Source organism: Poecilia reticulata, linkage group LG14, assembly GCF_000633615.1.
Source record: "Poecilia reticulata strain Guanapo linkage group LG14, Guppy_female_1.0+MT, whole genome shotgun sequence".
NCBI lineage: Eukaryota > Metazoa > Chordata > Actinopteri > Cyprinodontiformes > Poeciliidae > Poecilia > Poecilia reticulata.
Window position 1 is genome coordinate 19,618,250 of NC_024344.1, and position 21,780 is coordinate 19,640,029.

Below are 21,780 nucleotides of genomic sequence, written 5' to 3' on the forward strand. Positions count from 1 at the left end.
TCTCTGTTAGGCTGTTGAGGCAGCATGAAGCTTTTCCATAGGTGGTTCATAAAGAATGAGCCAAACATGCACTAATACCAATTTTTTGTGGGTGTTTTATGATCTCTGTCAGTTAGTTTTTGTAGAGCGTTAACCTGCCAAACCTGGCTTTTTTTTAAATGTAAGATTTAAGGACAGCCCCAGGTCTTTTTGTTGTAAGCAGTCATTATTTACGGACTGCGGTGTTCCCTTTGTGAAAGCAAAGATGCTATAAAACACGGTTTTATTAATCTTTTAATACAAAAGCCTGTTTCAGATCATCCTTTTACTCTGTGATCTACACTTGCTTATGATTCTGTGTGAATGACCTGAACATTGAGTTGTAAAATGTTATGCAGGACTGCAGAGGGAGGGGTGTGGTAATGTGGCACAAATCAAACGGAGAACAGCAGCTCAGAACCAAGGCCTTGTATCGACCCCCTAGTTGTCCATCTGTTTGGAGAAATATTTTTATCAGCAGAATCTGTTGCTGAAGATGACCCACAGCATCGTCGCTCATAGTTAAAACCTTGAATCCATTCAGACAGCCTGCCTGCATTGAGATATGGACACATGCACTGTGGGGTTTATACCTTATGGAAGATCCCTTGGTGGAGGAATGCTACTTTGTTAGCCGCTAGCCTCATCGATCTCTGCAGGTCAGCTTCAAACGATGTACAGTTCATGTTTATGGTGGAAGCATTGTCTGAAAGGGGTTAAAGGTGAAATAATTCTGGAGCCTCTCTGCCAGCATTTCTGGACCCAATATCTTGTCCACAATGTTCACACTGAAGAATGATTGTTTTTGGCAACCTGGTATCACCTGTGAGACTTTTACCGAGTGGAGGAAGATATTTTTTCAGCTTCTGGTTGTCAAGCTAAAAACAACCAGCTTGACAAATAATTGGCATATGATGTCCAATTATTTGCCACAGGACATAGCATAGGGTGTCCAAGAGGGTAACACAGAGGACCAACTTTAGGACTGGTCCAGTGTTGGGTCTGTGGAGATCTTTACATGGGTGACAGGACCCCAAATATAAGCTATTGGTTGTCACTTGAGGTCTTGGATGCTCTTTTTATGCTTTTTAACTTTTATTTTCTGTGTATCTAGGTATAACAGTCTTGTATTTGTCCTTGGATTGGTCCATTTGGGACATGATGTTTAGGTGGATCCATAGCAACATCTCCACATCGCAATGACTTCTACTCTTTATTTCCATTCAAACCCAACATTCATTCTGATGAAATTCAGGAAAGATGTGGTCTACTCCTCTTAAATGCCTCCAACTATTGGTCCATTTTTATTGTTGCTTCACTATTTTCTCTGAAAACAGGAAGACTTTTCAGTCATGTATGTAAAACCGAGATAATCGGCTCGTTGCTGTCATCTATGTTGTCAGAAAGCAGAGAAACGACCACAGAAAGGACATTGTTGCCATGTGAAGGCTCTATTCACTGTATATCTACCAGAGACAACTGCGACTGATTGAGGTTTGCTCAGATGGGAGCACAAACACACAGATGTCTTTTTCCTTCACTCACTTTGGAACCCCTCCCGCTTCTACCCCCAACACACACAAACACAGATTCACACGTTAATAGTAAATGGACTGCATTTAGCTGCAGCTTGTCCAGTCTTACTGACCAGTCAGTGCTTTCACACTACCAGTCACATGCAGCCTTTCACACACGCACACACACACACACACACACACACACGCGCGCACGCGCACACACACACACACACACACACACACACACTCTGACATGCAGAGGATCTGGGTCAGTGCAGCCCCTCACCAATATGTGCTTTCATTTCAAACATTTTTATCCATTTCATCCCCCTGTACTTCAAGCACTTTGTGTTAGTTTATTTCATCATGTAGTTTTCATATATGAATAAAGTTGTAATTAGCCACAGAAATGCTCTAATTTCACCATTTTATTAAACTGTATTTTTTTCTCAAAACTTTGTTTTAAGCCCCATTTACATTCATTATGAATGTGAGTGTATATATATATATATATATATATATATATATATATATATATATATGTATGTGTGTGTGTGTTTTCTTTTTAAATACGACACCTTATGACTACACAGTTGCGTCTCAATTTACTCAATTTAAATGATTGGTTTTGCAGAGCGGTGTGAGTTGGTCTGAAACGTCCTGCCACCATATGGCTTTAGGATGTTTTGTCTGGTGTGAAAGTACAAAATAATTCAAACTAGAAAGGGCAAAGAGGCAAAATGATGAACATCCTCCAGCAGAATGGGGGACAACATGAGGCTCAATGTCCTGCCAACAAACTGCTGGACGCAGGACGGCTAAGTGGGATCAAACTCACAGACTTCCTACTGACCACACAGTTACCCTTTAAAGTTTTCTTGTTTAGAAAAATTGTCTAAAATTTGCCCTTCACTCACACATTACCAATTAGAATAGTTTAAAACATTATTTTGAAATTTCCTACCCAACTCTTTTGTGCACAAAGTAGAGCCATCTGGCAGTGCGATCTGTTACCACCATATCAACTGGTTTTAAGATTTGGAGCCATTTTCTAGAATCCGCTAGAAAATGGCCATAATTTGGTCATGTGACTCCACTAAACCATTCTACCAGGAGGAAACTCCTGACAGGTATTTTTATGTTTTGCGGTACCAATAAATCAGCCCAGATTTTTTTAATTTGGGTAGATTGGCGTGGCTGAAATATTAAAATATTTCATGTTTACATCCATCGCTGCCATGGTTTTTAATGACTTAGCAAACTTATCATGCTTTGGTTTTAAGTGAATTTCTTATTTAATGGAAACACAGCAATCGGGAAATTTAGTTTTTTACACTTGAGCAGAATATTGAAAAGGTTTTGCTCACATTTGTAATGGAAACGCAGCTATTGTCCCTTTTTACCTGCAGTCAGAAAGAGCTGACTGACAGACGACCCCGGTTACATCTGAACGTGCGCGGTTAGCAGTAGTCACCACACTGTTGCCACCCGACTGACTTTATTTATATATTTATCAACTTTTCAGACAAAAAACATCGGTATTGGCAGGTCAGGCTTTTTAAAGATCAGAAACCTGATGACAAACTGAGACCAAACTGTTTAAGTAGAGTCTAAAGATCAGTGTAGTCTTCAACCTGTAGTGGCATATCCTGAGATCAGCAGGTACTTTTTACCAGATAAACCGAAGTACCGTCACAAACACTGTAATAAGATCATTTACTGCATTCTGCATATCTGTTAAATCCAGGTTTGTAGTCTCAGATCTGTTGAACATCGTGTGGCTCTAAATTAATCCAGTTCTTGTGATCTGAATCTTTATTGTTCAGATGGAGACATGTAACATTTCCTACCAGTGTGCTTGTCTGATCTTTCAGCTGACCCTGGGAGATGAGCAGTGTGAAGTGACACGGAACGGTTACGAGTCCAAAGAGCTGGTGTACTTGGTTCATATCTACTGCCAGGTAAGACTGCAGACCTGACGCTAGCTGTGCTTTCACTGGATTGCACAATTTGACGTTTCCAAAATGAATAATAAAAACACAAAGATTCGAATTAATTCTCGGTTTTCGATGACAAACCGTGATGCAGCTCTACACAAATCACATGATCAACAACCTTATTTGGTTGCCGCTGGTGCAAACCACGAAGAAGACGGCGGCGGCGGCGGCGGGAAGAAGTTGGACGATTATGTTTTCTAATGAACAAACTTATTCACGTGTGATTTTAATTGCGTTTCTTAATTGGAAACACAGAAATAGCTAAATAGTGTGATTTTGACATTAGCAGAATATCGACCATGTTTTGCACATTATTCAGCTACTGATCGTCATCACATTCTGTTCAGGTATAAGACGTCCTTCCTTATTTATTCAAATCCTTGCAGCCGTCGGAAAACCTGTAAATCTGCCCCGGTTCTATTTGGAAAAGGGGAAAAAACCTCCTGCATAAACATGGCCTCGAGTCGAGCACTCTGATTCCTCAATAGAGGAAGACTGGTCGAGTGCCACAAACCCAAAAAAAGGAGGAGTAAGCAGGAGCGCCGTCTGAAAGTGGAGCAGAAAAGCCCACAGAGTCCTCCCTGTGGCGTCTCTCCCTGCCAGCATTTTTTTAAAACTGCACCAGGATCAGTCGGCTGAGCTGCGTTCTGCAGCTCCCGTCCCACAAGTTCTGGCTTCACTTCAAATACATCCTTCTTTAGCAAATCAAAGCAGAGGACATTTTCTACCTCTAGTTTGCCTCCATGGGGGTTTGGGGTTCTTTGACAGGATCAAACGGAACAAATCTCTGAAATCCTGGTTTTGTTTTTGACTAGAAATGGGTTAAACTGAATGGAGAGGATTAGAGGAAGGAACTCTGGGGGTTTTTTAAAAAAATCTTTGATTATTTAGATAATTGTCATAGCCAATGAAAACCCTTTTTTCTCAGTAAAAGCTAAATATTCCATAGGATCGAGTTAAAAATGTTTTTTGCAAGAATGTTAGTGGAAAATCAAGTGGAAGAAAAAGTGTAGTGGCTAAAGGTACACCAGCAATAACTACAACTGCAACCTTGACGTTAGGTTGCAAAGTCAGTTCAAGAGTTTGAGGCAGAATCACAGCTGGAGTTAGGAGCCACTTCACACACAGTGTGCAACAATTTGAGACCAGAGGTCACAGTTACAGTTATTGTGAACAGATTATTTAGATCCTGAAACACAAAATATTGTTGAAAGCAGATTTTGCCTTGACTGTGTTTTTCCTGGCGTCTTGTAACGGCATGCATCATCTTCATTAGCATAAGAACGAGCAGTTAGCTCTGGAAGCAGCCAGTGGATCTGACCGCTGTGTGTGCGTGCGTGTGTGTGTGCGTGCATATGTGTGTGTGTTCTGTTCCTGAAGGGCCGGAGCTGGATTGTGAAGCGCAGCTATGAGGATTTCCGTGTTCTGGACAAACACCTGCATCTCTGCATCTATGACCGGCGCTTCTCCCAGCTACCTGAGCTGCCCCGATTGGACAGTCTGACTGACCAATCAGAGGTGAGCTCGTCTGATCCATCTTTCTGTTCGGTGTTGTGATGTAGAAAAATAAGACGGGTGTTCAGGTTAGGAAATGAGCGACTCCATGTCAGAGCCCACTTTCTCCAATTAAAATGAAGGTGAAAGTTCAACTCTAACTCTTTTATACCTTCATACTCTCACCAGTTCTTAATTTTTCTTCATCCATTTCAGCTCCACTTTGAGTCAGATTAAAGCTTTGTCGTTCGCTGACAATTATCTTTTAAGATTTAATTCGGCTGTAAAACCTGCCAAAGTTGCTTTGTGCTATTTAAGATAATATAAAACAGAAATATAAAAAGGAATTTCTGCTCAAAGAAAAATACTAGAAAGATATTAATAGCTGTTAATGTTCTGAATTAATCAAGAAGTGTTGTTTTTTATCCTTTGTAATGACTACATTAACACCTGTTTCTCCTGTCTTCATGTTGGCCACGTCTTCATTATTTATTGCTGTAAATTTTATTGCACAGATGCTTCTTCCTTAATGGTTCACTAGAAGCAAACTAATCTGAGGAGATTACTGAAATGACTTGGTTAGGAATTACTGAGTGCTTTCTAAAAACCGAGACAAGCAGTGGGTGAGCCTTCACCTTCATAATGAAGATTTACAGATTATAAATAGGATATAAAATCTCTCTTACAACACATGTTCACGTGTTACTTCAAAAACTTGGTAGCACTTTATTTGAAGGAGTGTGCTTAAGACTGACATGACATTGTCATAAACATGACATAACATCTGTTATGAACATAAAGAAGTCTTTATGAATGTTTATGACAGTTGCCATGAAGTGTCATTCGGTAAGTAATGACACTTTTAATACAAAGTTGCTTTAAAAGTTGCATTAACAGTGCCAACTTTCCTTGACTTTGTAAATTATGATAATTTAATGCAAAGTTGGCACTTTTAATAGACTTTCAATGCAACTTTTAGAGCAACTTTGCATTAAAAGTTTCATTATTTACCGAATGACACTTCATGGCAACTGTCATAAACATTCATAAAGACTTCTTTATGTTCATGACAGATGTTATGTCATGTTTATGACAGTGTCATGTCAGTCTTATGCACACTCCTTCAAATAAAGAGTTACCAAAAACATTATTTCTTTACAGCTAGAATCAACCCAGTTGCCACAGAGACGGTTTCTGATGAACACACACTCACATCCCGAGTAGTCAGCTGCTAATCGTTTTCTTTCTCCTTCTTATTATCAAAAGATGCACAAGTACATATTGCTCCTTTATTCTTAGTTTATTATTTCCTTAATTTATGTATTTATACTTTGCCTGCATGCTATTGGCGCTTGAAACCCAAAGTCAGATTCCTTGTTTCTGCACACAGTCTTAGCCAGTGAAGCTGTTCCTGATTGTGTTGAATCCTGAGAAAAGCGTGTTATTCACAGAGTGCTGGGAACTACCTCTGGTCAAGGAGGAGCTGCACTCGTCCACAGATTCCCTGATGTGCCTTTTACATCAACTGTCACTGGGAATGTAAAAGCACCTGAACCTCCAATGAGTGTTAGGCATCTCTCCAGGATGTTGTGATGTTTTTTGTGATTATTATTACATCCCAAAAATAACTGATTTTTCCATACCTTTTTCAAAAAGTTTTAAAGATTATTTTTTACCATAACTTGTTCTTACAAAAAGAGTTGAAATTGTAATGCTAATGTTGCATCTTAGCATCACACATGCTTTCATCTCGCAGGTTCGCCTTTCAAGAGACGCCATGAAACAGAAAATTAAATTAACAAAGAGGTCCCAGGCAATTGGTCAATATTCAGCTGAGTGATGATTGGTCAGAGAAAAGGAAATACAGAAAACTTGTAGGTGTTTGGTCTGATTTGCAGAAAAGTGAAAATTGCAAGTTCGAGCAAAATTTGCAAATGAATGAATCTGCATTAATGGTTGCGATCGCAACTTCACAACCTTCTGGTTAGAGACCTGTAGGGCCAACAGTTTGCTGCAGATGTAGTCTCTTATTGAAAGGAAGCACCTTCTCAGGTAGCAGCTCACCCATTTCAGTTAAAGTGTTTATCACACAGTAGTCGTAGTTACCAGATGACGGGGACGGTGGAGTAATGGGCTGTTATCTTCCATCTCCAGTCGGTTTCCCAGATGTTGTTGGCGTACCTCTCCCGACTCTCGGCCATCGCTGACAACAAGATTAACTGTGGCCCCGCCCTCACATGGATGGAGGTAACTCTGCTCTGTCTTAAAGGTTTACCTTAATTTTGTTTCTGAAATGTTATTCTAGTCACGGCCAAAACCTTTCAGCTTTGGTTCGTGTGGTGTCAATCTAACAGGGATTAGGCTCTTATTTATTCATTACAAAGAGAAAATTCTGTGTACCTGTATATCGCTTTCATATAAGGGTCAGTCCTTCGCCAACGTGAAGCTGAGGAAGTCTTTTTGAAATCACATGGAAGTGCTCGATCTCTAAGAATGTGCCACTTCATAAAATTGTTTTTATCATGGGAGGTATCAGCTTTCAGGGTGAACCAGGAAACACCAGGAGCCATTTATGTCTGTGAACAACAGGATTTAATTCAGATTTGCAGGCTGCAAATCGGCAAAAAGCACCAGAGGAAGTTAGTTATTCCAATAAATTTGCCTTCTGATTGTTTTGGAGATCTGGAAAATAGTTTTATCAACAGAAAAAAACAGATGGTGTAGTTTCCCTGCAAGGTTGTTCTACTTAATTCTGCCAGGAAAAAATGAGTGGGATCAAAACATTGTTCAATAGCTACTTTTTCCACCATTTCAAGCACAGGTTGGTGATCAAAGTATGCTGCAGTCTGAAGGAAGCGTCTCAAAGATGAGAAGACTGTGATTTTGGGGCAGTGGTCAGGAAACTCTTCAGATCTCATAACCTCATTGAGTAGCTGGGATCAGTTTTTAAAAAGTAGATGGAGAAACGGAAACCAGGTTCACTATCTGTTAGGATTTGGCCCAGAAGTTGATATCCCTGATGATCTAGTGAACTGTAAATGTTAAAGTGAGCATAAATTTTAATTTTGGCAGGCCATAGAATAAAACATTTGTCCATTATTTTTGTTTGACTTTGAAATGCCTCATTTTTATATACAGTGAAATTATAAAGTTTGCACTTAATACATTTTTCCAAAGCAGCTTTTTTCCGTAAGTGGAACCTTACGATGGTCTGAGTCTGGAAACTTTACATTTCTCTGGAGTGACTTTATTTAACAAGATGAAATAAAACTTAAACATGATTGCTGCTTTTGTAAATATGTCCAAACTAAAAACTATGGAGACATTTCTTATAGTGATCTATTAGTTGTGCATTGATGCTGTTAATGATATTTATTGTGTGTGCGTGCGTGTTGACCAGGTGGATAATAAGGGGAATCATCTGCTGGTTCATGAAGAGTCCTCCATCAACGTCCCGGCCATCGCTGCAGCTCACGTCATTAAGCGCTACATCGCTCAGGCCTCAGATGAGCTGTCATTTGAGGTGATGATCATAAAAATTAGTAAACCAACAGTTTGTTTTTTTTCTTTATTATTATTATTATTTATTTATTTTTCTTTATTATTTGTATAAGCATTTCCTGTTTTGTGTTTAAAGGTGTATCCGTATGGATGGTTGGTTGATGTTTAGTTGGTTATGGTGCAGTGAATTGATTGAGAGAAGTGGTAAAATAATTTTCTTGAAACTACTCTTCATTTAAAAGTTTTTGTTTGTCAGTATGTAACATGCATTACAAACTGTAAATGAATTAAATAAACAAATAAGTAATAAAAAAAGTAATAAAAAAACAGCACTTATCAACTAATATCATTAGTAAACCAGTTCCACATCTGATGACAGCAAGCATTAATAGAAACTGAAAAGATGTTTATATGTTGACAGTGTTGATCCTCTTCTTGTCTGTTGCTCTATGCAGGTTGGGGACATCGTCTCTGTGATTGACATGCCCCCAAAAGAGGACACCACCTGGTGGAGGGGCAAGCATGGCTTTCAGGTACTCTCACGCCACATGGCAGAAATCAAAAGAATCCACCTTCACTTTCAGTCTGAGCCTCAGGCGTGACAGCTTGAGGATTTTAGGAGACGAGAAAGAAGCATTGCGTTTCAAAGTAAATTTTTGATGAAAAAAAAAACAAAGCAAGAAACAAATCCGCCTTGTGTGAGGCTTTGCAGAGATTACCGGTGCACCTGCCTCTCCTGTGACACTCAACGCATTATTACCAAGCTTTCAGTTCAGATCTGAAACTGGTGTTACTCAGGCATGACTTACATGAGCAATGACCTGCTGCATTATTGACTAGATAGTCACACCTGCAGTTTAACAAATCTATTCCGAAAATGTGAAAAGTGACGATAAGATCAATTTCTTTGTTCTGCTTCTCTTTGTTTTTTGCTCTTTTTTTTTGTCATATTCTTTAGGACACCAGTCACAAAAAGAAAATGTGATTTGTATCACCAAACAGCTGACAGTAACTGCATTTAATTATATTGTCACATTTATTGACATTCATTGGTGCCGTCATGGATTATGGATTTTAAACTATTGGAATTCATTGTAACGGCGATAAATCAAAATTCTTATGAAACAATGTTTTATCATGATAAATGATAAACAATGCAATAAATCCCTGCCCCTATCAACAACACAATACTTAAGAGCAGCATTCAAAATGTTTTTTCCACCCTTCCTGCAGCTCACTGGTCAGAGCCGGTCAAGCTGAAATTTCTGTTGTTTTGATCATCTTTTCTCTTATGTAAAAATATATCTTTAAAATCTGGATCTAATTAAGTTTTTTTGAACTTCATTAGTTAAAAAAAAAACTAATGAAGACAGATGATTGAAGGGAAGCAACTGCTAACAGTATGTCTTCTTTTGCACCGAATCATTATAATGTTATATGTTTACCGTAGCCGTGTAACACTCTGCACGCTAAACGTACAAACCTGCAGATTACCAGAGTAACGGTCGATAACTGATTGAAACAGATGAGCTGCAGATGAAACGAGTTCTCGTGTTTCCAGTCCTTGTGTCCTCTAACTAACTCCAGCTCTCTCTTCGCTTCCCTCCCTTTAGGTCGGCTTCTTTCCCAGCGAGTGTGTGGAGCTCATAAACGATAAAGTTCCACAGTCCATGACCAACTCTGTGCCAAAGCCAGGTACTGCCGGCGCTCTGCATCCATTCTGGACTGGGGGCTTCAGGGTGGGCTTGAGGTTTCCTTAATAATAATCGATCTCTGTTGACGACATTATAGATCATAAACAGCCGTCTTATCACACCAGACTGACTCAGATGTAGGAAATCCGTGCAGATCGTTGTGTCTGGAACAAACAGACTCGCTGTCCTTGGCACACCCTCCCTCACCCCAACATCAGCTGCAGCTGTTGAGCATTAGATCGTCCTAAAATGGAAGAGAGCGCCATCAAAATGCCAAACCCATTCATGATCAAAGCGCAGTGTGTTTTATAAATCTGCCTCCTTCCTTCCAAATCCATGACTGTGACTCACTGTCACAACCATCCACTGGGCTTTATGGTGGGTGACTGAATCCAAACCACCACAGACCCTCTAAGACATTAGGGAATGATGAAATGGAAATGAAAACACTCCAAGTTCCACAGCTAATGAGGATGTAGGAATTTCATCAGAGGTTAACGGGGCTCTCAGAGGTTAAATTATCTGGTTTTACTAACCTCATCCACTCTAACTAAACCAGACTGCTGCTTTGCTTCTTAGCTGTCGGCCTGCACATCCACAGCTCCCCTCTGTCTCATGTTGGGTTCCTGCTTGCCCACTTCCTGCTTTTCAATGTTTCAGGGCCTGTTTTGATTTTTGCATCTGTTTTGCCATAAAATAGTCGTAGGTCAGTTGCATCATTTGCATACCTTAAAAGTTGCTTTCATTTTTCTGTTTTTTTTTTTTTGAGCCATAACATGTCCTATATACAACAGAGTATTATTATCATAATGAATAAGCTCATTATGAGAGTAAAGCCGTAAGAATGAGAAAAATGTCAATAATAAAAGAAAAATGTTGTAATAATAATACAAGAAAAATTTTGTAAGAATGCAAGAAAAATGTAATACAAGAAAAATGTAATACAAGAAAAAAGTCGTAATAATGACAGAAAAGTCATGATTCAAGAATAGTCATAACATTACCAGAATAGTGGTGATAATATGAGAAAAAGTTGTAACACAAGTAAAAATGTCATATTACGAGGGAAAAAAAGTCAAATAGGAGAATAAAGTTGACATAATATGAAAATTAAGTCATATTACCAGGATAAAGTCATAATGATACAAGAAAAAAGTCATTTGACAATGAAGTTGTTATATTTGAATGAAGTAGTAATTCTAAAACTTCTGCACAAAAAACAATTGAAGATTAAGGAATGTTCAGCATCTTTAGTGCTGTTTTAGGACATAATCTTTATCAGCAACAGTAGTTTTTGAAACAACTTTCCATTTCGAAGGAAGAACCGCGAACCAAATTGGTCACCTCAGATCTTGAAGCATTGCTCTCATTAAAACAACTTTTTTTTTGGTAATTTTATGACTCTCTTAGTCTGACCCTCCTACTCTGCTGTACCTAAATGAACATCTTACTGCAGATTAAAGCAGATTAAGTGTTAAAGCACCCTCTGATGTGTTGAATCTCGCACTGTTTGCTCAACACTGCTTCACTGCGTTGTTTATAATGTTTGGTGGTTTGTTTTGAGCATGCCTTAATTTGCTGCCTTTGACTGTGACTCCTCTGCCTCAGCCTCCCCCTCCTCTGGCCTGCAGCCTGCTTCATGGAGTCTCTTCCCCCCCTGTGCGTTGTTGGTATACACACCTCACCTGCCTGTCTGAATATTCACCTTCACTCACCTGCATATAAACACAGTTGTTAAAAATGATTTTTATTTAAAAATTCAGATCAGATTCCAGTGCAGCTTCTTCACTCGTTAGATCCAGCTAGTTTTTCCTTCGTACACACGAAAACGTACACGGCTGGTTTGTTATCTGACTTACAGTGCTTTTCTCCCTCTGATTCTCTCATGCCTCCATCATCCAACCATGCATCCATCCATCYATTCATCCATCCAAATGTCTGTTGGTCCATCCGTCCATGGGATTGCATGCAGACTTGGAGATGGAGAGTGTAATGCCGGACAGTGCATGGGTGGCCGACCCGCTAAACCACTACAACCTAAGTTCAGGTAGACCAAACCCCTTTCCAGTGTGTTGTCCCACCACCTCCTAACAGCAACACACACACACACAAAAAAGAACTAACTCCTTCTTCCTGAGTGTTTGCACTGTGTGTCTCTTAACATTCTTATTGGTTGCGGTATCTAAACTGGGTTTGGGCTCAACTCTTCACTTACGGGAAGGTTTTGTGGTCTTTTGATGTGTTTTATTTGAAGAGAACATGAAAATAAATAGCAGCACACCCGCAACTTTTCCCTTTGTTTTCTTTTTCTTTCTTCCTATGTTTTGTTTGTTTTTCTTTCTTTCTTTCTTTCTTTCTCTTTCATCACCAAATAACGCTGGATTGTGGGTAGAAGTTGAACGTTTTTAAGCAGAAATGCAAGTCTCTCTGGGATGAGGAGCAACTATTAGGACTTTAACTTGTTTGTACAACGCACAGCTCGTGGTAATGCTCACCTTTCTGTTCCTTGTGGTGAAGGAATATCCTGATGTCACAAGGAATGAGGAACGGAACTTGGCTTTAGCTTCCTTCTCTCAATCCTTTTACATCCTGAAAGTGTCCATTTATTGTTGATCTTCCTAAGTTTGCATCCTTGGCTTTTACACACCTGCTGATTTATGGCAAGCTCTGCCCTTGTGTGCAAAGTGCATGCATAATATGCACATTAATCTAACAAATCTGAACCCAAGTTAAAGAAGAAGAAAAAAAAGTATTCTTTGGTGTAACTCTTCAAATGATGGGAGGAACATTTGTAAGCAGGGAACAGGACCGGAGTAAATAAGTGATGAGAATGTGAATTCTGATCCTGGAGAACCACACAGAGCTGCTGGTTGTGTGTGTGTGTGTGTGTGTGTGTGTGTGTGTGTGTGTGTGTGTGTGTGTGTGTGTGTGTGCGTGTGTGCGTGTGTGCGTGCGTGCGTGCGTGCGTGCGTGCGTGCGTGCGTGCGTGCGTGCGTGCGTGGTGGGGGGTGATGAGGGCCATCTGTGTGTGTCTGGTTAAAGGTGAAAGGCCGCTACAGGAATGCCATGGTGCTAACCCTCCACCAGTCTTGATTTATTTAATCCGTTCACAATGAAGGGCCCTGTAAACCCATCCGAGCGACGTTGAGGCTTTGTCCTGCAGGAGTTGGAGTCTCTGTCTCCCTCTCCATGGCGACTGAAAGAGCACATTCCTGCAGGGAACCACATGCTACTGGAAAAATCTCCCCGCTCTGCCTGGACCCACTCTCCCCCGCCACCAACCAATGCTGGATGGAAACTGTTAGCGTGCAACCGTCTCAGTTAAAATCAAGACCATGCAAGCTCAAGGCTGCTGATCCTTTATTCTGGATGCTGGGGTTGCTTTGCTCTGAAACCTGGGATTAGACTCTCCAGCCCCGAACAGTAGAAATGAAGCTTTTTCTTCTTTTGTTTTGTTTTGTTTTACGTCAGTTCGAAACCAGAAAGTTGGGAAACTTCAGATGAAGTGAATGTCCGTTAGACGTCTTTCCTCCGCACACGGCCCAGTAGACCTGACCCAGATGCAGAGCCGGCTCTCGTCTGCTCCCCTCTTCATCATGTGTGGGGACCGACAATCTGGGCAGCTGTGAGCATGTTGGAGCCAAGACAGCTGGTTATGTGAGGCAGAGAGGAAGGGGAACGGGGAGAGAATGTGCGAGACAGGGTTTGATTTGTCCTCCCATTCCCAAGGATTATGGATCATTTCCTGCTGCTGTGAAACTATGCAAGCTGCTTTGTGTACTATGCTAAGCCTCAGGAAGGTTTGTTTGCAGGAACTTTTTGTTGTTTTCCGCTTCTATTTGATTGCAGTTGTACTCAAAAAAAAACAAAAAACAACAGAGTTGTAAAACTGTGAATCAAAGATTTTTAAAATGCTAATCTGAATATAGATGAGTGGAAGAATTAGAGCGGATTAGAGTTACAACTAAGTAGGTAGAGGCGTAAAACCTCTGACCTTATCCAGAAATCAGAGTTGGACCTTTGAACATTAAGTTTGAGAAGCCCTGATGTAAAACTGCATGTTGTAGTTTATAATTTAATTTATTCAATCTAAAACACTCACACACGCACACACACGCACGCACGCACACACACACACACACACACACACACACACACACACACACACACACACACAGTAGTAATAATAGCTGTTACTATACAGTCAAAACTCCAACTCGAAATTAAAGAAATTCAAATCAAAGTCAAGTAAAAATAATCCAAGTGTTGCATAAATCACTTATACATGCCTACACTTAAGGTGTTTGTTGCATACAAATCATTTCAACTCTTCATAGCTTTACAATAAGAAAAAGTTAATAGAAAACAGAATCAACAACTAAATCCAGGCAACAGGAGAAAAAAGATTAATAAGTAGGTGAATCGTCATCAAGAAGGTTTCGATCAGATTTCAAGTCCCTTTATAGCCTTCACTGATTCTGTTTTAATTCTCTTAAACTGTCACGTTTTTATGTAGTTTAAGATCTTCAGGCAAACTACTCCACTGCTTAACCCCAGCAGAGCTGCACGCATCCCCATCTTAACTCATATCTCTTTTCATCCATAAACAATGTTTGAATCTTTTTAGGGAGCATATTTTTGTTTTGCATGTTATTTGTGAAGACTTAAATTTTACTAGCTCAACAAACTTTACTACTCCCCACTGGCTTAGCAAAGCATCGGTGTGTTTGTTATATAATGCATGATTTACTCTCCATATGGCTTTTTTTGTTGTTGTTTTTGCAGAACATAAATAGGTTGGAAGTTATTTATCCAAATCTTTACACATGACAAACAAGGTCGACCTCTACCTCCGCCGTTTGATGTTTGATCCTGTCCTGCTTTGTTCTGTTATTGTGAAGAATTATGATGGATGGAGAAGATTTAACTCAATCATTCATGTGCAAACAGATTCCCTCATTATCACCAGCTTAATTTGATCTGTGACAAAATGGAAAGAAAAAAAAAATAAAAAAATAAAAAATATATATATATATACATGTATGATTTGTGGGGTTTAGGCCTGTCACAATAACAAATTTTGCTGGACGATAAATTGTTTCGGAAGTTATTGCGATAAAAGATAATGTTGTTTTGAGACCGTTTTAAGTAATATAATGGTAATGGCAAAATAATAATTTGAGAGCACATTCTAAAAGATCTGTAAACGTTAAATTCTAATGAACATTTAACACTGGAACTGGAAGACATTTTAAATACATCCAAAATCAATAAAACGACAACTAAAATTAACTTTGAAGTCTTTGTAAACAAAACTGTCCTTCAAAATAAGGGCTAGTTGAGACCAAATCACCAAGCTGAAGACTTTTATCGTCCAGTTTTGGTAGAAACGGAGATAAACGATAAATCATGCCAAAGGAAATTATTGAGTTTGTTTTAATTTATCATGCGATTAATTGATTTGTTGATTATTGTGACAGGCCTTGGTGTGAATACTTTTGTAAGGCACTCTCCTAACAAGTCAGGCGTTATGAACTGTTTAACTATTTCTTGTTTCACAGTGGGGGAATCATTTCAATAACTGCAGTCATGTAAAAAAAGAAAGCAAACCAGGCGTCAGTTTTAAGGTTTTATATATCAGGTCATAAAGTGTTGACACGTCATAATACGCTGCGTGGTTTCATTCATTTCACTTTGTCCTGACTCACATTTTAGGACCTTATTAGGTGAGTTTTACGTTCTAAAATGTAAAACTTTAGCGCTGAAGGAATCTGTTCCTAATTTGTATCCTGACTACATTACACTAGATTGACCCTGAGCCTTTACATGCTCTGCTGCTCATTATATAAACAACATTCTCACGGTTCCCCTGCAGTTGTAAAACATGCTGCTATGAATCCAGCAGGTAGGAATTCATGTTTATGTTTTTGACAGCTTTGCCTCTGCCTCATCGAACTGAAACCATGTTTCCTGTCTTTTCCCTGGACTTCAATACATTAGCTATACGCAGGTTACTGCACTTAGCACACAGCACTTGAGGTGTTAAGGAAAATATTAGGACAGCTAGGACACATTAAGTATTAGATTAAGTCTGCAGCTCTCTTATGATAATATACTTTTATTGTACTGCAGTTGCAACTTACTGCTGAGGTATTCTTACTTTTCTTAACTGCTAACATGGCCACTGGTTAATTATTTAAAGACGATATAAAGCTAAATCTGATGAAGTCATGAGACAAATGAGGCAAGTCAAAAAGAGACAAACTCTTAAAGAGATTCTCAGACCGTTGAGGAAGAGTCAGATTCTTGTTTGGGTTCAGTTTTCAAATCATATCCACAGATGGGTTGGTAGCCAGGATGAAGGTTTATCAAAAATTTACAGGTTGAAAAGCGCTTTGGTGGTTTTCTACTTTACGGTTTTTATTGTTCAAAGTTATTTTAATGGGATCCCAGAGAAACATCAAATTTTTTTCCTGCTGTTTGGAGAATAGATGCTGCTCTGCTTATCCTCTAACTGTTGCTGCACACTTCCTGTCATCTGGCTGAAGAAAGGCTAATACACTCTTTGGCTATTTTTTAAATATTTCTCTTGTCAGCAATTACTAGATAAGCAATTCTTTGTACGTTTTTCCTTAAGTCAGTATATCATTATCAAAGTAATTAAAAATTGTAAGTGAACATTGTAACTAATCACTGTTAAATTATTTTTACAAGTTAAAATACTGTTGCTTTTCTGATTTAGGTATAGTGATTAGATTATGTTACACTTTTGTTTCAAAATGTTAGTGGAAACACTGTGATACCATTAAGAAATATTGTTTTTACTCAAGGTCATTGTACTGTAAAAATCTTTCACTGGTCTATGGCTATTAGTGACTTTTTAAAGCCAGGACTAAAGAACTTTACTTTTAGCCACACTCTTTATGGTTGTGCTGTTTGGCTTCTCCTAGCAGCCACTGAGAGTTAATGTCAGGCCACGGGAAACGGGAGTGAAACTACACCCACTCAACAAAGAATTAACCACAATTCTCAGGAACCTACCGTACTGATAGTAGGCGTTTTATTTGAAACAAATAACACCTTAAATGTTGTCGCAAATGTTTTTAATTACACGTAAACCGCAGAGCAGAACAGCGCATACACTGGGGGAGGTATTTACAGTGACATTTCTCATTAAGTTCAATGATGCCTTCAATTGCACTTGTAAATATTTTCTGGAAATGAATTCAGAGGCGAGAAAGTGAACAAATAGAGCATCGAGGAACGTTGTTAGAAATATAAAGCTGCGGTCTGTCTGGTTCACAATCGATTGTGCTAAATGAGAAAATCTCCTTTTAGGTACTCTAAGTTGTAAATAAAACGTGTTTTTACGTTTCAGTTTATCTTCGTGTTACATTATATATGCTTAGTTTAAACGCCAGTTTTAAAGCAGCATTTTCTCGTACGTGGTGAACCGTTTGAAAGTTGAGTATTTCCGGGTGCCCTTGAACGCAGCATGCCTAAAGCTTCTTGAAGTCAGGGAGTGAACGAGTCTGCGGCGCGCGCTCTGTCTGACCTTTAAACCGTTGTTACCCTGCATTGTGGCAGCTCGCGCTTCTCTGAGGAGGTCCAACTGGGATTTTATTCTGGCGCAGATTTAGCAGAACAAAAGCGAGTTGTGCTTTGGATTTGAGCTGCTTTCGTAAATTAAAGCCCCACGGTATGGAGAAGAGGTAGGAAACAGAGTTTAGATTCTGACAAGTTAGGATTTTTTTTTTCTTTGTTTTTACAATGGAACTTTGTGGACTTATTTTTGTAAACATCTTGCGCTATTTTCCGAAGGGATTCAATGTCCTTACTACCAAAACCTGCACAGGTTATTTAATTGAATTAGTAAACTATATTTAATTACTTGGTATCGTATCGGTCATCGTCAGTCCTTCAAAATGACATTTAAGATACTGCTGACTCACTTTTCCTGAATAAGCTTTTGTTCTTAGTTTAGTAGGGTGTAATAAAACCAGAGATAAGTCCCGACGGAAAGCACACAGCGCTTGTCGCTAAAATTTGAATAGTCAGACAGCACCTTGTAAGGTACATGCAGGAAATAGTTTGCAATTAAAATGTCTCTTCCACCTTAATAAAGTTTATCGTTTGAAGCCTCAGTGCCAGCTCTGTGGCCTATCTAAATAAGGAGATGGATTCCATTTATGTTTAGCCACAGTAATAAAATTACAAGAGATAACAAAGCAGCCTTTGTTTTGCATTTGATTGTGCTGATATTCCCTATAGTCTCCTGTTTTCTGTGTTTCTTGCCCAGTTATTTTTGTTCTCCTCTACTATGGAGGGTTGGAGTTAACATATGGAGCACAGACAGGCCGTATCTCTGGAACAGTTGCCTCTTTCTGGTGTCATCTATCCACAGGGAGATGAAAGCTTCAGACATTTAGCTGTCCTCGTCATCACTTTGAGAGTCTGTCTAAACAGAGGTCACTGACAGTCATGACTGCCGTTTTATTAGTAAGACACTGCACTGCTGTTTACACACGTAGCAGTGTGGATGTCACCCTGTCAGCAGCTGTAAAGTTTAAACACTGCATGGCTTGCTGTTAATTCTGTCAATAAACATTAGTTTTGCACAGAGATATACTGTTTTGTAATTTTCTAGAAGTTTTGTTGTATAGCTTTACTAAAAAAAAAAAAAAAAGCCAACTTTGACTCAGTCATCCACGACTGTTTGGGGAAATAAACGTTTTAAATTTTTCTGTTGAAGTTATGCTAGTTATATAAGGTAGACTTCCGCATTCTGGTATTTCCTAGAGGCAACAGTGAGAAGAGTCTAAATTTCCTGTTCAGCAGTCTTGGATGTACTGGAAGACTCGACAGACTTGCTGTCAGCGCATCAGATATTCCAGCCTGAAGTACCAATGTACCAATAAGAGAAAATATTGCTGCAGCTTCTTTAAAAGTAGTTTTGAACCAAACCGAATATGAAGAAGCATGTTGGTTAACATTTTCTTATTCACTTCCTGATCAGAAGCAACTTTGTCCTATTCCAGGCTCTGGCCATTTCACTGGTGTGTTTCTAGCCGAGCCGGCCCAAGCCAAATGAGAGTTGAGTAACCTCTTGGGACCTGTACACCTCTAAGGGGGTTCCCAAGAGCACCAAGCTTGCATGAAAAAAATATACATGTACATATTCATAGAATAATAATAAAAATACAAACTAAATGAACATGGAAAATGACTTCCATATAATTTTATAGTTGTTACATGAATAATATGTTAAGATTTTCCTGCTGTTTTGAAGTTATAAGATAACAAACTGTTTATCAGCTGGTGTTAATTTCAAACAGTTAAAATAATGTGACACACCTAAATACCGCTCTGCCTTTCAAAGTCCAAATATTTTAGTTTGCTACTCTTGTATGGTTAACATCAATAACCATAATAACACTGGTAATGATGAGCTAATTACAAATGATGCTAGCGATAGTTGGTATGCTACACAGATAGATAAACATTCATCTTAGCAACATGCTGGTAGGAGGGACCCCTAAATGAAAATCTGCTTGGGGCCCCAAAAAGCTTTGGACCGGCCCTGACCTCTACTCAGGCTCTGCTTGCTTTGGTCTCGACTCTGTTTTACAGCTGTCGAGTTGTCCTTTAGTCTGACTGCTGCAGACTTCCAGGTCGTATGACGTAGAGAAATTAGGTTAGGAAAGAACATCGTTATCATTAAGTCTAGTTTCTTAAGAGATACTGGTGATTCATTGTAAATGCTGATTCAACATGCAGTCATCTAAGAGCTTCGTGCGTAATCTGCTCAACTTCTTCAGGTTTTATAATCAGCACCTTGTGTTTGGCTTTGTCCTGCCTCGGTTTAGGAAAGAAATCGGTTCAGGCTGCTGGCTTCCATGACTCTTTCTGTAAATAAGCGAGTCCCCCCGGTACCTTCTGGAGTCTCACATTGCCAAAGTGATTTTATGATGTTTGCAAACAATAACCACTCTGTCCCACCGGTTTGTAATAAACTCGTATTAGCAGAAGAAAAAAAATGCTGTACTATTTAGAGTAGAATTGGATCGTTGGGAGTCTTCTAACTCTTAAAAGTCCAAAAGTCGGTCGCTGGACTGCCGGGAGGTTTTAGAAATCGGTTGAAACTTTCGCTTTTATTGTTTTTAGAGTTGAAAGTTTCCTAAAACTTTATGCTCCAGATTCTTCTCTTTGTGCATACACTCAACCCAGCAGAAATCCTCTGTGTATGAACACTGTGCATGCTGTAATTAATTGTTGCTCCCAGCCTTTCACCCTGCTGCTGTCTTGGACCTTTATGGCCGTCATCCTCTGTGACAACAAGCACATGGGAGTCTCAGTCCAGCTTCTGAGGCATGTCTGTCACTGAACTCATCTCCGTGTTGTCCTCTCAGTCAGTGACGCGTCAGCGTGAGCCGGTACTGTTGCACCGTCAGCTTCTCTTCCTGCCATATGTGGCAGTGACACTGAAAGCCCTTTTTGATGCCTCGACAGTGAGCAGAGTTAGCTGCATCAGCAGTTCCCGGTTCATCCAGTAGCACAGAAGAAATTTCTTCCAGGGGGGAAACTTGGAGCTCCACGCTTCCCTGATGTGGGAGATATTGTTGTTGTTGGTTTTTTTGTGCATGTGTGTGCGCGCATGTGTGTGTGCGTGTGCATGACTCTGCAGAGGCTGGCTGAAGAGTAGGAGCTGACTGTGCTGCTTTGCAACACAATCAGGAGTCTAGAGGTGTTTTCAGATGTGACTTTTCTCACTGGGAGGAGGGAAGGAAATATAAAGTCAATAGTATTTACTTTAGTAATTTCAAATATTCAATAACTGTGACAATTTTGCAATCGTTTCATGAATTTTGTGTTTAAAAATGTTTTTATTGTAATAATTGAAAATTTTCTTATCAAGGCTGTGGGCTGTTCTTTTTAATCACAGTCTTGACTGCAGTTTTTTTCCCCCCAAAATTATAGACGCATAGCAGATTTTATAAAGCTCAGAACTGCTGATCCTGATTCTAGCCATTTCCAGTGTCTCTTCCAGTACTGTGTATGAAGTGTTTGTTTCTGATTTTGATCAATTCAAAATTGAAGGACTTGCCATTAGAATGTGTATAAATAATGCAATAGTTTCAGAAAAACCAGGCCAGAGTTTGCAGACGTTTTTCTCTCCAAATCACTAAATATCCACAGATCCAGGAAAATTTACTAGAACAAGTATCTAAAAGTAAAACCACTACTACTGTATATATGTATTCTTTTAAATCCTTTTTAAAATGTTAAAAACGAAAAATCTCAGATTTACTGAACCAGAAATCTCTGCAGATAAAGAATTTGACAAACGTTTCAAAATGGAGAAAGAAAATGATTTAAGCTCCTATATTAAATTATACTTAGTTTACCATATGAAAAGGATCAAAACTGTTTTGTTTTGTTTTTTCACATTGACATAGAAGACTAAGCTAATGTCATTTCAGTTCTATTAGGATTACCAACATTTCCATTTGCTAAATGGCAGAAGAAACTGAGGTTTTTTTTTTTTAATTCAAAATTTCC

At 39.2% G+C, this 21,780-nt stretch overlaps 1 protein-coding gene across 5 annotated transcripts in view; it reads left to right on the forward strand.

Annotated features, from left to right (window-relative positions):
• Nucleotides 1-21,780, forward strand: part of arhgap32b (Rho GTPase activating protein 32b) — an 89,324-nt gene that overhangs the window by 53,481 nt on the left and 14,063 nt on the right. For 2 of the 5 annotated variants that reach the window (XM_008428364.2, XM_008428365.2), the window contains exons 6-13: nucleotides 3,410-3,496; nucleotides 4,913-5,050; nucleotides 7,181-7,273; nucleotides 8,427-8,549; nucleotides 8,983-9,060; nucleotides 10,141-10,222; nucleotides 11,830-11,880; nucleotides 12,194-12,268. In XM_008428364.2, coding sequence (XP_008426586.1) covers nucleotides 3,410-3,496; nucleotides 4,913-5,050; nucleotides 7,181-7,273; nucleotides 8,427-8,549; nucleotides 8,983-9,060; nucleotides 10,141-10,222; nucleotides 11,830-11,880; nucleotides 12,194-12,268 — 727 coding nt within the window. Of the gene's footprint in view, nucleotides 1-3,409; nucleotides 3,497-4,912; nucleotides 5,051-7,180; nucleotides 7,274-8,426; nucleotides 8,550-8,982; nucleotides 9,061-10,140; nucleotides 10,223-11,829; nucleotides 11,881-12,193; nucleotides 12,269-16,923; nucleotides 17,934-21,780 lie in introns of those variants that run through there. The other 3 variants (XM_008428366.2, XM_008428367.2, XM_008428368.2) reach the window with 3 other exon arrangements.